This window comes from Drosophila serrata, unplaced genomic scaffold (genome assembly GCF_035046125.1).
Source record: "Drosophila serrata isolate PLE 108 unplaced genomic scaffold, ASM3504612v1 contig_249, whole genome shotgun sequence".
Classification (NCBI taxonomy): Eukaryota; Metazoa; Arthropoda; class Insecta; order Diptera; family Drosophilidae; genus Drosophila; species Drosophila serrata.
In genome coordinates this window covers 2,199,405-2,213,278 of record NW_028257147.1, presented here as the reverse complement: position 1 = coordinate 2,213,278, position 13,874 = coordinate 2,199,405, and the positions used below count along the sequence as shown (strand labels likewise).

The window sequence follows — 13,874 nt, the reverse complement described above, 5'->3', positions numbered from 1 at the left end:
AATGATAATAAATTTAATTTGGGTTATTACATATTTACAGGGAATTATAATTTAAGTCTTGAGGTAAAACATTTATCCTTTTCAACAAATTTTCATTTAATTTAAGACAAGAATTCTTTGGTATTTTTAAATTTCAGTTTTAATTTTGGGAAAATATTACTACTATATTACATACATAAGAATAATCGGGAAATTAAGAGAAAAAATATATAAATATGAATATTTATATTGCATATATCTTTTTTTAGTTTCTCTTTTCATTAAAAATTGCAAACAAGAAGGGTATACAAACTTCGGCATGCCGAAATAATCTTCCTTATTTTTATATAATATTAACAATTATAATTAAAAAAAAAAACCTGTTGCTGGCCAAACTATAATTAGTTAAATATTTTTTTTTGAGAGAACACCAATTTATATTGTTAAAAAAGTTGCAATACTCAAAATATATTTTATTCCACTCACATTTGTTCAAATGTCGTAAAATCCATGCAAACTGAAACAGTCGAATTCCTTACATCCACTATTAAAATTATCTTTTTATTAATCTTTGTTTTACAACAAAATACAGACTAAATAATAAGTAAAATATATTATTTATTATATATTCTAATTATTATTATTAATAATGACCCTGGCCATTCGGGAGGATCAAAGTTTACGCTACTTTGTTTGCTTCCGGTTCTTGTTTCAGTTTTGGTGTGTGTTCAGTTGCTTCTCTTTCCGTTTCCGTGTTTGTCGCAATGGTTGATGTTATTGTGTGGAGGTGGGAAGGAAAGCTTAACCAATCCGCCGCCAAATATGTACGTTTTTGTTTAATGTTTACTTTGAATGATCGTTCAGCTTACTCTTTATTCTTAGACAAAAATATATAAAATGTGTTTCTAGTGCCTGGCGTGCATTTGAACAAAAGTGTTACACGGAGAAAATATTAAAAAGTTTGGCGTAAATGCATAAATAAGGATATGATTGGGAAGGTCTTAAGGTCGTGTTGCATACAAAAGGGACCGCGCTCCGTTTGGCTCTACACTCACACACACAGTTGTGTGCCTTACAATATATTATTCTTTTTTTTACAATTTATTCGGATGCGTTACTCTATACATTTACAGTTTTTGTATGCATATACTTCTTTGTTGTGACATCTGGGAAGCTACCTCATCGCCCATTGCGATGAACTCTGCCCGGTCCCTCTCGCTGTTTAGGGTGTCGCCGACGAATACAATAATCATGCAAAAGTCGGTCCGTTTACGACACTCATGCATGGTCCGCCATTGCCTTGAATAAAAAAACCTTCCCCAGACTCACGCCAAACGACGACGTTTTAGAGAAGATCCCCCGAGACGGGTTAGGGGGCCGGCGACAAGCGCTCCACAATGCACATCGGCTCGAAATCTTGATCTGCTTTGAAATAGCCCTAGTTTCGGGTGCGGGAAAAGGTTGGGAAATATATGAACGAACTAGAACGACGCTGCCAATCGGAGGGAATACGCAAGCGCAGCCAATGGTTCATATGAATGGCCATTAACATCCTGTGCATCCCCTGCGATCGAACGTTTCTGTCAGGTTGGTGGGTGAGTGGGTAGATAGTGAGGGTAATGCATTACTGTTATGTTCGGCTGTGTGTCAGTGTCGGTTCTGTTCGGTGTGTACGCTTTAAACTAAATGATAAAATATAGTTTAAACGTTAGTCGTGTTAACTAATTGTTAAAATCTGGATCTTACGAATACGGCGCTCGAATCGTGTTCGCTATAGCCCAAGCGCTTGGTATGCTTGAACACCTCGTTGGTGATGCTGGTGACAGGCATAGACTGGTCCAAATTCTCTGCCATGTTAAGCACCAAACGCAAGTCGCGCTGCATGTGGCTCAGCGGCTGCTGTGGATTGAAGTCGCCCTTGGCCATTTCTAAAAAGGGATTAATCACAATATATCTCCTAAATGGCTGGTAAGATTTCATTAAATACTTACCTTTCCCCTTGGCCAGCAGCATCGGTGATCGCATTGAAGTTAAATCAAAAATGTCTATTATATCCTTCAGCGAAATTGAGAAACGATCAGCTGCGAAAGAAGTATAACCAATCGTTTACATTAAAGCCCCTTTAAATGATTAAATAAAACTTACCCAGTGCTAACGCCTCAGCGAGTCCAACCATACTCACTCCCAGAATGGTTTGCAAAATCAGGTTCACCTTGCAAGCATTTCCGACATCTGCTAGATGTAAACAAGGGACATTTTTAAGGGATTGCTCTTGGGAAAATGAAACAACGCTAAGACGTTGGGCAATTGTACTTACTTCCCAAGAAGAACGTGTTCTTAGCAATGGTTTTAAAGCACGAGTGGCAATCCTCGAACACTGTGCGATCACCGCCGGCGAGGATGATGAGCATACCATCGGCTGCGTCTTGACGCGACCCGTGGATTTGCGCCTCCAGATAGCGACCGTTGCACTGCTTGATACCCTCGCCAATGTCCAAGGAGGTTTCCGGATCAATGGTCGACATTTCTACGTAGGCCTTATTGTTAAGGTCCTTTAGCTGCAGGACGCCACAGTTGCCAAAAACGAGCTGATTTAAGGAAAGAATCAAATGCATGAGTTAGAAGAGTTGCATAAAAGCTGACTTAGTAACAGCTGGAGAATGTTGAGCTAGAAAGCTTCGTATTCTTTTGTATTCTAATTTAATTTAAATGTATTCAGAATCGTTTTTTTTTTTTTTAGTTTTGTTTACACTGACTTGGTGATCAGTTTTCTTTTTCAATATGGAAGTTAAACTGACTTACTCAATTTATGCTATTTTGTCTTTTAATTTCGTTAGTTTATGCTTACATCTTTGGCGCCTTTGGGGTCCGAAACGCAGCAGAATATAACATCAGCAGCTTCCACCACATCCATGGGAGTGTCCTTAACTTCGGCACCGGCCTCCACGAAAGGCTGACACTGCAAAATTGACCAAAGTCTTACAATACTGATTTTAGATTCTCTAACTCAAAAGCTTACCTTGTCAATGGTGCGGTTCCAGACCACAACCTTGTGCCCCGTGTATATCAAGTCCTTAACTATGGTCGAGCCCATCATGCCAAGGCCCAGGAAACCGAAGGTTTGATCCGATGGAACGATTTCGCGATCGGCCAACGTGTTCGACCGCGAGTTCATGTCGATGGCCTGCGTCTCTGGCCGCGTGACCACTGGACGGTCCAGCAGTGCGATTGCATTCGGTGCCCGTTTGGCCGCCAGCGAGGCCATCAGTGCGTCAGTCTCGATACGACGCCTGGGCGAAGAGCTGGTGCCGGCTTGGTCCGCTGCTGTCTCTCCGGAAGCCGCTCGCCTGCCACGCTTGGCGCTCGATGCTCCGGTGGGGGTCTGTTGCGCGGAGGTCCGCCGTTTCTGTGCTGATTTTGTGGAAGAGGACTTGCCTGACTTAACAGCGACAGCAGAAACGGACTTGGCCTTTGGCGTCCGCTTGCCACCTGATTTTGTTGTGGTCGCCGGCGTCGTCGTCACGGCTGAAGCGGCGGCGGCATCTTCGTGTGATGCTGCAGAGTCTGCATTATTTTCCCTATCTAAGCCCTCGGCCTCAGGACTGCCGACCACATGGGCCACTACACCATTATTGCCATCAGCAACTGAATCGTCTGCAGCACTCTCTTCATTGTCGAGACCATCGCGGATTTTGTCAAAGTCCGCTTCGGTGGCATGATTTGGCCCGCCGCAGCTGGCATTGACCTGCTCGTCCACTTCAGCGGGGTCGTCAATGTACTTCTCAATATCCGTCATGGCGTGCCTAAATGCAGCGGGCTTGCTCACCTTGGCCAGTTCATCCTTCCAGGGACCCTCGAAGGGTTTAATGTTGTTTTCCTCAATCCAAGCACTGCAAAATGATCCAAGAATATAATTTTCCTTCTTCGCATTTGGTAAATATATTACTTACAAGTTTCGGGAACCGAAAAAGAACACACACTTGCAATTCGCGCGACGTTGCTGGCTGAGCATATCCAATGGCGGGTCCACAATCTACAGAGAAGTAGTTGTTAATATAAATTAATATGTCAAGGGATTTTCTAGATAGATTTCAATTCATTAGCCGAGGTAGTTTTACTATCTATTCATCCCAAAAAATCACTTTATTGGCATTTTTTGGACAATAAGAAATAATATTCTTTATATTTAATATTAAGCATACGGCCAATATTTGCATAAAATTATTTTGGGTTTGGCACAATTATTTATTTCACTTTATTATAATTTTTACGTTTTTTCTGATATTCATTTCATTTTCTCACTTTTTTAATTATACCAATTTTTATGGTTAATATTTTTTCACTATTGCTTTTAGTTTTTAGATAATTTTTTTAAGAAACACTATTATATTTAACTTGAGGAAACACTGAAAGGGTACCGAATCTAAAAGGCTTGCGGGAAGCCTCCTTTTTTAGATTTCCTTGGCAACGAATAGCAGAAATATATATTTGAACACTTGGCCCGCGGACGAGCGTCGCTGGCCCCCTCCTCCGCTCTCTCCAACGCGCACATGTTGGCATCTGTGGCTGTACACGAACGAAAGCTAACGCCCGCTGACTAGCTGGCCCGATAGCAGCTCCAAAAGTGACGGATTCCAAGCCCCGCAAGTATGAAGCGAGTGTGCAAGTGCGTAGCCAGCAACACCAACAACAGAGGCAGCGCGGCGGCAGAGACGCCGGCAGCGAGCGGACAGAAGCGGTGCTGCAGTCGAAAAGTACAGTCGAAAACAAACACAACATGGCAGCGACAGCGACAGTGACTGCGGCAGAGGAGGCGGCAGCGGCGTCGACGCTGCATAAACATTCCGATCACTTACCATGCCCGGCCACGGGGTGAAGCCCTTCATCTTGGCCCTGTAAGCAAAAAGAAACACTATTAGAAAACTTCGTATTGGGCCAAATAGCTCTACGCATTGGCAGCAACAAAAAAAAAAAGAGCGCGCGCGCGAAAAAAGCGCCAACGCAGTGACGTCGACGTCGCCGAGGGCAGAGCCGTCGAGCTGGGTCGGGTCACCGGAGAAACACATAAAACTCGGGACACCGGAGCAACTGGCAGTCCATCCGGAATGCCTTGCGTGGCGGTCAAACGAGTGCTAATTGCTTTTTTACGCACACTTCACTTCTTTTTTTCGTTGGAGCGCCAACCGTGCACGATTGAGGTTATGTGATTGCTTTGGCTCTTAATCCAAGCGCAGAAAAATCAGGAAAATCACGGCGGAGCAATAGAACCGGGATGGCCGTATAGTACCGGCCAGTCCCAACAAGACGGCACACGGCTTACCATATCAGATCCTTTAGTTTGTAAATAAATTTCTCTGTCGTGTCGCCGCCCGACAGCGACAGTTTTTTGTTCTTCGACATTATGTTGTCCAGGCGTATATTAAACTTGGTTATCTTGCTGGCTTGGGCGGACAGAGCACACGAGCTAATTGGTTACTGGGGAGCGGCGCGAATCTCGGCGTTGGCTCTTGGTTATCTTCAATCAATTTCGTCCAGTTCGCCCGTATTTTCCTTTTTTTCGCTTCGAGTTGTGATGCGCTGCTTACACCGATAAACGATTGCTGACAGGCGCCATTTTGACTAACTATCGAGTAGACATACATCGATGATGCTATCGATACAATAAATCAACGGTTATTTTTCCACATATTAGTTTTTACGTCACTTTATACTACTAATACTAAAATCGTTCAAAAGGCACAATCTCCTAAAATGCTAAAAATAAGAAATAAGTCCATTTGGCATTTTTTGGCTATCGGCTAGTGCTGGTAAACGACGTATTTGGCCATCGAAGGGACTGTCAACCCAATCCATTTACGAGGTCCGGCAACGTCACTTGGTAAGTTCGATATTATTACCTTTTTCGTTAAAGCCTACCTTTTTCGTTTAAGCTTTGTAGTACGTTTTTCTCCGAGCTTCCGATCAAAGCCCGGTGACTGTAATATATTTTAAAACCAACATTAAGGGGGTGGATCACAGTTTGGCAACGCCAAGAACATGAGCATTAGATGATTGGCATTTTAGGTTCAAGATAAAACGGTCACTCTGCATTTTCCGGGCCACAAATGTTGGCGCTATTTTTCAAATTTAAAATTTAAGTTCTGAGTAAGTTGTTTTCCTCTCCTGAATGAAGAAAAATAAAACATTATTATTTTTGGCATAGATATATCAATATCAGATGTATTTTATAGTGCGAAATTGTTTTGCATATCTCCTAAAATTAGAACAAAACTAATCAATTCACAAGATACAATATCTATAGAAGATGGAAAATTATCTCACATCTGAAGTCTTTAGCTGGACCCGAGGATAAAAATGGTTAAGGACTTTCCACTTAACCGCAAGTCAAGTAAAATAAAGTAGCACTCTTAGCCGCAAAATAAATTGCCACACGTTCACCCCATCCCCTGCAGTGCCCTGATATTCAACACTCGGCCATATAATCCTCATAAATATGAAACAATCAAATAAAAAATGAATAAAATGCCGTGCGGGGTGAGGGAGGCAGGCGACAACCCTGCTTTGGCCAAACTTTTATGAGCGATTCGGTGCCCGACAAACAAAAGGGGAAAAAGGAAAATTTGTGGCCGTTAAAGGGGTGAAAAGTTGATCCTTTTATTGCACGAAAAAAATCCGTACTTTTGGGGTAAATAAACGGGTGACATTTTGTATTGCAATTAGCACGATGTGGAATAGGGAAAAAGGATTTATCGGCTCAGGATTGCCATCAATTACAAAAAATATGTACCGCCTAATTTGGGTCGCTCCCACGTGTCCGATTTCTTGGATGATATAATAAGGATTACCGAAACACAATCAAATAAAATTATTAAGTACCTCTGCTTTTAATTAAGGAAGAATTCTACTATTTAAGATGTAAAATGCTAAATTACAGCAAGTTTTCAAAACATTGGTACTATAATCGACAATATCAAAAAAATATATCGCAACATCGATATTTAGGCAAATAAAAAGTCGCGATATAAAGATATCATTTTAAGAAAAATATCGATATATTGATATTTTGATATATTTTCGACAGCTATTTTTTTTTGTTAAACGTTCACTTTGCTTTCTGGGAGAATCAACTTGTGAAAAAATGCAATAGGAGATCAAAGTGCCGGTCGCAAACGTTTATTTTTGCTTGAAAAATAAGTGTTAAGCTAATCGGTAAGTAATTTCATTTATATTGTTACAATTGCAACCGAAAAATCCCCAAGAACCGCGATTGTTTATATGTATGCAAAGTGCACAACTTGTGAAAAATAGGAGATCAAAGTGCCGATTGCAAACTTTTCTTCTTGCCTGGAAAATAAGTTTTAAGCTAATCGGTAAGTAATTTCATTTATATTGTTACAATTGCAGCCGAGAGAGCCCCAAGAACCGCGTTTGTTTATATGCACAAAAACTGCTGACAGGAAAAAAAACGGCGCTCCTTTGACAATAAGACATATGTACTTATGTATGTACATACATATATGTAAGCACAAGTATATGTGTGTCAGATTTGATTTTCCTATTGGTAAAATGGGTCAAAACCCATGACATTGCAGAAAAAAAGTGCTCTAACATTTACAACAATTCCAGAGATATTTTGAATTGTCAATTATTATTTCAGACTTGTTTCTAGATTTACTAGAAACTGGATATATCTATTTGAAGATCTAAGGTAGAACTTTTCTATATTGGTGCTAAGCCAGGACAACAGTAAGTATATTACAAAGGAGTTATAGTATAATTTCACACAAAACATTAATATTTCCAATAACTTATTACTGTTTTTTTTTTTTATTCTTTCAACAGATTTATATTTGCTCTTATAGTAATATTAACTGGAAAAACAAAAAATTCAACATCAATTAACGAATTCGATTTAAATTGCTTGGCGGAGACCACCTCGATCCCGGTAAGTTCATCAACTTCCCCCAAATTTGTTCTTATCTATAAATAAGTAATTAGTTTTGGCTGCTGCTTTTGAATAACTTTCCATGATCGATCGCAACTATCCCTTATCCCGATTTACATATTATGCTGACAAGCGCAACAATGGCAGTGTTATTCGGGTATTTTTTATGAGATAAACATTTATTTTGAGGCAGACTTTTGGGGTGGAAAGCGGTGTTAAACCAAATAATTCAATTGCTTGTCGGAACCCTTGCACGTGTTAAATGAACTCGAATAATAAGCAGAGATAATCAGAGCCTTGCATTTATTTTAGCTTGCAATGCGAGGAGCTCTGAAGCGCTTTAAAGTGTTGATAAAACAACAACTTGGAGAACGCCCGACTGCCGATTGTTGAGCACCACTTGCCACTCCCCAAGGAGGATGTGGCAATGCAGCAGGGACCAGGAGTAGGCGGCAGGAGGCACTGCAGCAGATCTAGTGCAGCGCAAAACAAACAGCAAATAGGCACAAGGACCTCCTTAGTTGCGACTTAGCCCGTTCCTTTGTTTTGCCATTTAGAAACTGACTGCAGTGGAAAAGGCAAAGTGTGCCGCACTTGCTTTCGCTTTCCGCAACTTAAATTACCTAATTTACTTTCTACTAACTCACAATCCGAATCCACAAATTTAATCCTGTGGCTGCGCTGGATTCACAATTTTTGGCTCGCTTTGGGCAAAGTTTCTGACGCGTAGAAATCGCAGCGATTTACACATGACTGCACGCGGAAAATATAAACGAACTTTAAGCTCAACCTTACTTATATAAAATATTCAGGCAGGGATAAATTTAAAATAAAAAAAATAATAATTTTTCTACAATTTCTAAACATTATGTACTTATAGGAAGAGGCTTGAGATCCTTTCTATACCCTTTCAGAGTATTAAAATTATAATCAGAAGCTTGACAATCCTTTTTTAATGGTCAAGGAAACCTACAGTTTAGAGCATTCGAAAATAGCTTCCCGATTTCCGTATTTACCTTTAAAAATCTATTAAAGGAATAAACCACTAAAATTAATTATGTCTCAGTAACTTGTTTTTTATATTATTATTATTTTCACACCAAATTAGAGGAGATGGAGAAGTCCCAATCACCACCCGAAGAGGAAGACCTTTCCATCATAATAACCCAGTTTTTGAGTCCTCATCAATTCAGCTATGTGATGTTAAAGGATGTGATGGCACGCGCATCGCGTGTTCTTAGAATCGAACAAGAACTTGTGAACCACTGCACTAAGGAAATGAAAGAACGCGCATACCTGGTAAACCAGGAGGTCATCGTTTTATATAAGCCTGGCTGTCCACCCAAGCTAATGAGGGGTGTAGTGAAAAAGTGTCTGCGCGATGAGTACGTAGTGTGGATCTTGGACTACGGCTTCACTCTATGCTGCTCTTCACTAGACATGTGGCCCTTGCCCGAGAAATTGGCTTTGACATTCTATGAAGTCAAGCACAGAGGTGTTGCGAATATTGCACCTGCGACAGACAACTGGTCTAAAAGTTGCGTGCGCGTTTTTGACAAATTATTAAAGGACGCCAAGCAGTTGAACTTTGAAGTCGTATGTCATGGCAATGCGAATCAAAATTTAGGGAAGCTCATGTTCAAGACTGACAGCCAGAGTGAAGATTTCCAGGATGGTGCCCAATTTTTGGTCGACCAAATGCATGCCTCCCGTAACATCTTCAACGACATCCCGGAACCAAGTGATGCGTTTAGCTTTGAGCTGGCCGAGATCAACGACCCGTTGATCGAAGCAGGTCCGCGTGTCAAAAATATAATCCAACTGGTGTCGTCGTCCAGTAACCCAAATTCCGATTGTACTAACAACAATCCGCAACCCATATACAACAGTTTATCATTCGACATTACCAAAGCTTCGAAAGTGCAGATGTGGCGTGGAGCAAGTGAATCCAATTTGTCCCGGCCGTCGGAAAGGGCTCCGTTTCTGGAACAATCTGTTGACTATCGTTTTCCCCTCAAAGTTCCGATGTCTGCCATGATAATGCGTAATAAGAACCTCGCCGTAACAGTTTTGGAAAGAACATCTATTGAAAATAATCAAAATAATAACGAAATTATGCCCAATGAAAGCAGCGCCCTAAATGCAGACCTGGAGTCAGAATATGAAGATGCCCAAACCCCGGTTGAAGACGATTTGTGGAAGAATTTTCAGTTGAGAAAACGATCTTCGTCATCTTCCGCAAGCAGTGAGGACAGCTTCTGCACCGTTAAGAATGCTTCATCAGACGACTTTGAATTGTCAGAATCACCGAAGTCTAGCACAGAATCGCTTTTATCTAAGTTCCCAGAAGTGTCCCTTTCCACCTCCGAACGTGATTTCTCGTCATCTGCCACTACGAAGAATGCATCTACCTCGACCACATCATCAAAGAAAGGAGAATCATCATTTGTAGATGATAAGCTAAGTCGCATTTCTAATGAAGCTCTTCAAACTAAACACGATCTCTTTCACATTGCGGAAAATTTTTCTAAAAATGTTAGCGAGGCCCCGCCATCAAAGACCATGGCAGTTCTGGCTCACAGCCGACAAATGGTTAATCCTGTTGACTCGCTGGCCCACTTGCCATTTTGCCAGGAGATCCGTAGAAGCATGAATGACCTGAACATTCGTTCAATGCTTCCAATGCAGTTGTACTCATGGCCGCATATCATGAAAGGCGGATCGGTAGTGCTGATTAATGACCCCGGGAGGGGTCGCACTTGGAGCTACCTGCCCGTACTGTGTTCCGCGGTGTTGAGTTCATTGCAGAACACCGCGTATAGTCGCGCCATAAAGCTGGGTCCACTGGCCATTCTCTTGGTGGATTCAAAAGACCGTGCCAGAGAGCTGACCAACATTTGTATCTCTCTGATGTCAAGCTCTGACACCCAGATGCTGAAAGTGGTCAATAGTCATGGTTATTCTCTGAATAATTGCCAACTGATGTTACTCAATTCGTGCGGTATCCTGGTCACAACACCGGACCATTTCCTGGACCTAATGAACTGTGGGATAAGCCTGATCGATCCGAAAAGGCTGGAGTTCTTCATTTTTGATGACTTTGATCGCGTGCAAAAGGCGACTACCAAGGGCTTAAATGAAGTGATAAAGAAGTTAAACGGGATGCCTACTAGCCCAAGGATGCAGTTGATCTTGGTGGCCCAGCAATGGCATGAGAAGGAGTTTGAGAAGCTTCTGAAGGACACGCCAAAACCATTGGCTGTCTTTGGCAATTTTCTCGAGGCAGCCATGTATGGCGATCTTAGGTTGAAGTTTATTCTGAAGGAATCCAACAAAAAGGCAGACGTGTTACTCAAGTTTCTGGCGGATCAGAAAGCTTTCAATAAACGTACAGTCATATATTGCAAAAATGAGATTGATTTAACCGTCCTTGATAGAATCTTGACAAATGCTGGGTACGAATGGGTTGGCCCTTCCGATGCCCAGAACCAGGTGAATGCACTCTGCCTAATTATTAGGTTAAATTAAGTGATTTTTTCTTAAATATACTTTCAGGTGCCCCACAAGCTGTTGATGATCAGCGACGAGATTGAAACGCCCCGTTTGGCAGTGCGGAACTTCGAGGTAGTCATCCATTACAGCCTACCCAATACATGGTCGAAGTTTACCCAGCGATTCAGTGCCATGGCCGATCAAATCCCGAACTATTTTACAACTATGGCACAGGATGAAAAGAAGCAACCTCTGTTGAGCTATTTGTTGCTTGACAGGAGTAACTCCCGGCAGTTTGACCGTTTGACTGAATTCCTTCGTGCCCACGGATATTTAACGGACGGGGCTCCCTGGATGAACTGCCAGCCGCAGGTGGATGATAGCATTCCTTGTTGTCCATTTTTTCTCAGTACCGGCGAGTGTGACATGTCCTGTCACAAGAGGCATCATTTCATTCCAGCCGATATGCCTGAGAATCCTATGCAGCAAAAGGGATCCGTCATCCGCTGCAAGTTGTGCAAGGTCTATGACCCAACTCACATGGCTGTGTGGCCTCTGCAGTATCAGACCAATGGTTCGACTGAATGGGTGGATGCTCCCTATCCGGTCAATAAGTGGCTCCCAGCTATTGAAATGAGCATGGGAACGAATCAAAACGTGCATCACCCATATCGTCTGAGCGATGTGTGTGCTGTTCACCACCTGGGATACTTCAAGCGCGTCAAGATCGTGGACATACAGTCTAGGGGACAAGTTACTGTCCAGGTAATGGATTACGGCACAGAGTTGCTACACGTCAACGCCAGGCAATTGCTTCAGTGTCCGGAGCAGAAGTTCCGGGCCATACCATCACTGGCCATGGATATTCGACTATCAGGAGTGAGCGTCGGAGAAGGCAAGTGGTTGACAGACACCACCCAGTGGGTTAAACAATCCCTTTCCGAAATCACTGACCGTCAACAGATCCAGATAACCGTCGATTTTTCCATGCTAAATGTGGTTTATGCAGCGGAAGTGGCTTTGGTGGAGAAGTGTCTCAAAATGGGAACTAGTGTCTATAAACTACTTTTGCGCAAGGAGCTAATTAATAGAGGATTCGGTCAAGAGGATAGCCAAAGTGATAGTCATCTGCACCGTCAGATGGGCGAGCAAAAGAAAAAGGCCAACGAGGGAGTTAAGGACAACAAGGAAAACATTCACCTAGACACCGAAAAGACAATCTACACTGAGAATACAAAGACATTTCATTCTTCTCCAAAAAGTGAGCCAAAGAAACTCTCTGACGTCTTTAAGATTAGGAAGGTGAACAAGCCAGAACAGATAATGGAAGTAGTGGATCCAGTTCAGCCCAAACAAGAATTGACCAAAACTGATTGCGAGCCTAAAGAGTTACCGTCGAACGAGAACAATGCTCCAAGTTCCCCAGAAACTGGACTCGACCAACTATCAACAAGCACCGAAGCCCTTTGCCAAGCCTTGATGCAAGAATTGGACACCATGAGTACCCCGGTAAAGCAGGATACCCACAAGTTCCTTCAAAGCATTTTGGTAGAAATCGAGGCCACCAACCACAAGAAATCCAATGAACTGGATGAATTGAAGCTAAAGGATGCCCCCCAAAAAGATTCCCAAGGCCCGCCGGCTAAGCCCGTAAGCCTGTCTTTGCTGTATTCAAAAATATCTAAAACAGCAGTCCGTCCCAGAGTCAAGTGGCATCAAACCAAATTCCACATCGAGCTAACCATTGAGCAGCAGGTACCGGACTTCGAGCTCTGGCTGGTGAGCAAGACTTTGATCTACAACGCGTCGAGCAGTTCGCCACCTCAGCAATTTGTGCTGCCACTGCTGGGCGAGGTGCGGATCGTGTCCCAGAAGCAGCATGGCTATTACCTAAAGATTAAACTGGTCAAGATGAGCATATTAGAGGATTGGCCATCGCTTTGTGACTCAGTCTACACCCAAAAATATTCCCACTGGCTAACCTACGACGTCGAGCGAGCTGATGAACCAGCACCACCGCCGGGTCTAGTCATGTGGGATCGCTACTCAAGACACCAGGTGAACAAGGACGACTATAGCAGCGAGGACGAAGATTTGTTGACAGGCGTGGAAGGCTCTGACTCAGGTGAAATCTTTGATGATTGTTAGAAAAATATAGGTACTTAAAATACTTTAGATCTAGGCAATTAAAGGGGTGTTCTTATATAATGTAATTATTTTGGATGGTACCCTGTGTGTCAAGAGATCGTAAAAACATAACCTCAATATACTCTACACAATGTTGCCATCAATATTAATAAATAAACTGTACATACATACAACAACATAACGACAAGTTTTTTGTTAAATTCCCATGTTGAAGACATTTAATAACAGTGTTTTTTTAAACATATTTTGGATGTTGAAATACGGTTTTTTCTCCCGGTTTTCTACCTTCCACATAGAATATTTATAAAAG

At 42.2% G+C, this 13,874-nt stretch overlaps 2 protein-coding genes and 1 long non-coding RNA gene across 9 annotated transcripts; 2 read left to right on the top strand and 1 right to left on the bottom strand.

The window, feature by feature from the left end:
• Positions 1 to 510: 510 nt before the first annotated feature.
• On the bottom strand, positions 511 to 5,600 carry Ndf (Nucleosome-destabilizing factor). 4 transcript variants are annotated; one of them, XM_086832560.1, is made up of 10 exons: positions 5,300 to 5,600; positions 4,836 to 4,872; positions 3,930 to 4,012; positions 2,999 to 3,869; positions 2,828 to 2,938; positions 2,297 to 2,567; positions 2,125 to 2,214; positions 1,971 to 2,060; positions 1,726 to 1,907; positions 511 to 1,417 (listed from the first exon to the last, which is right to left on the bottom strand). In XM_086832560.1, exons 1-10 carry the CDS (start codon positions 5,377 to 5,379, stop codon positions 1,349 to 1,351), a joined length of 1,884 nt encoding a protein of 627 aa, XP_086688686.1. In that variant the 5' UTR covers positions 5,380 to 5,600; the 3' UTR covers positions 511 to 1,348. The 4 variants fall into 4 exon arrangements, with proteins under 4 accessions (XP_086688686.1, XP_086688687.1, XP_020812409.1 ...); XM_086832561.1 differs by having other exon boundaries at positions 2,125 to 2,211; XM_020956750.2 differs by lacking the exon at positions 511 to 1,417 and having other exon boundaries at positions 1,574 to 1,907.
• A 94-nt stretch (positions 5,601 to 5,694) lies between these two features.
• Positions 5,695 to 6,502, top strand: LOC147643668 (uncharacterized). Its single transcript, XR_015271669.1, has 3 exons — positions 5,695 to 5,857; positions 5,918 to 6,123; positions 6,182 to 6,502. It is a non-coding gene; the product is annotated as an uncharacterized LOC147643668 (long non-coding RNA).
• Positions 6,503 to 7,050: 548 nt separating this feature from the next.
• On the top strand, positions 7,051 to 13,745 carry SoYb (Sister of Yb). Of its 4 annotated transcripts, none has more exons than XM_086832557.1 (5): positions 7,051 to 7,188; positions 7,637 to 7,725; positions 7,822 to 7,924; positions 9,033 to 11,416; positions 11,480 to 13,745. In XM_086832557.1, exons 4-5 carry the CDS (start codon positions 9,038 to 9,040, stop codon positions 13,562 to 13,564), a joined length of 4,464 nt encoding a protein of 1,487 aa, XP_086688683.1. In that variant the 5' UTR covers positions 7,051 to 7,188; positions 7,637 to 7,725; positions 7,822 to 7,924; positions 9,033 to 9,037; the 3' UTR covers positions 13,565 to 13,745. The 4 variants fall into 4 exon arrangements, with proteins under 4 accessions (XP_086688683.1, XP_086688684.1, XP_086688685.1 ...); XM_086832558.1 differs by having other exon boundaries at positions 7,064 to 7,188; positions 7,384 to 7,725; XM_086832559.1 differs by having other exon boundaries at positions 7,091 to 7,188; positions 7,637 to 7,687.
• The last annotated feature ends 129 nt before the right edge of the window (positions 13,746 to 13,874 follow it).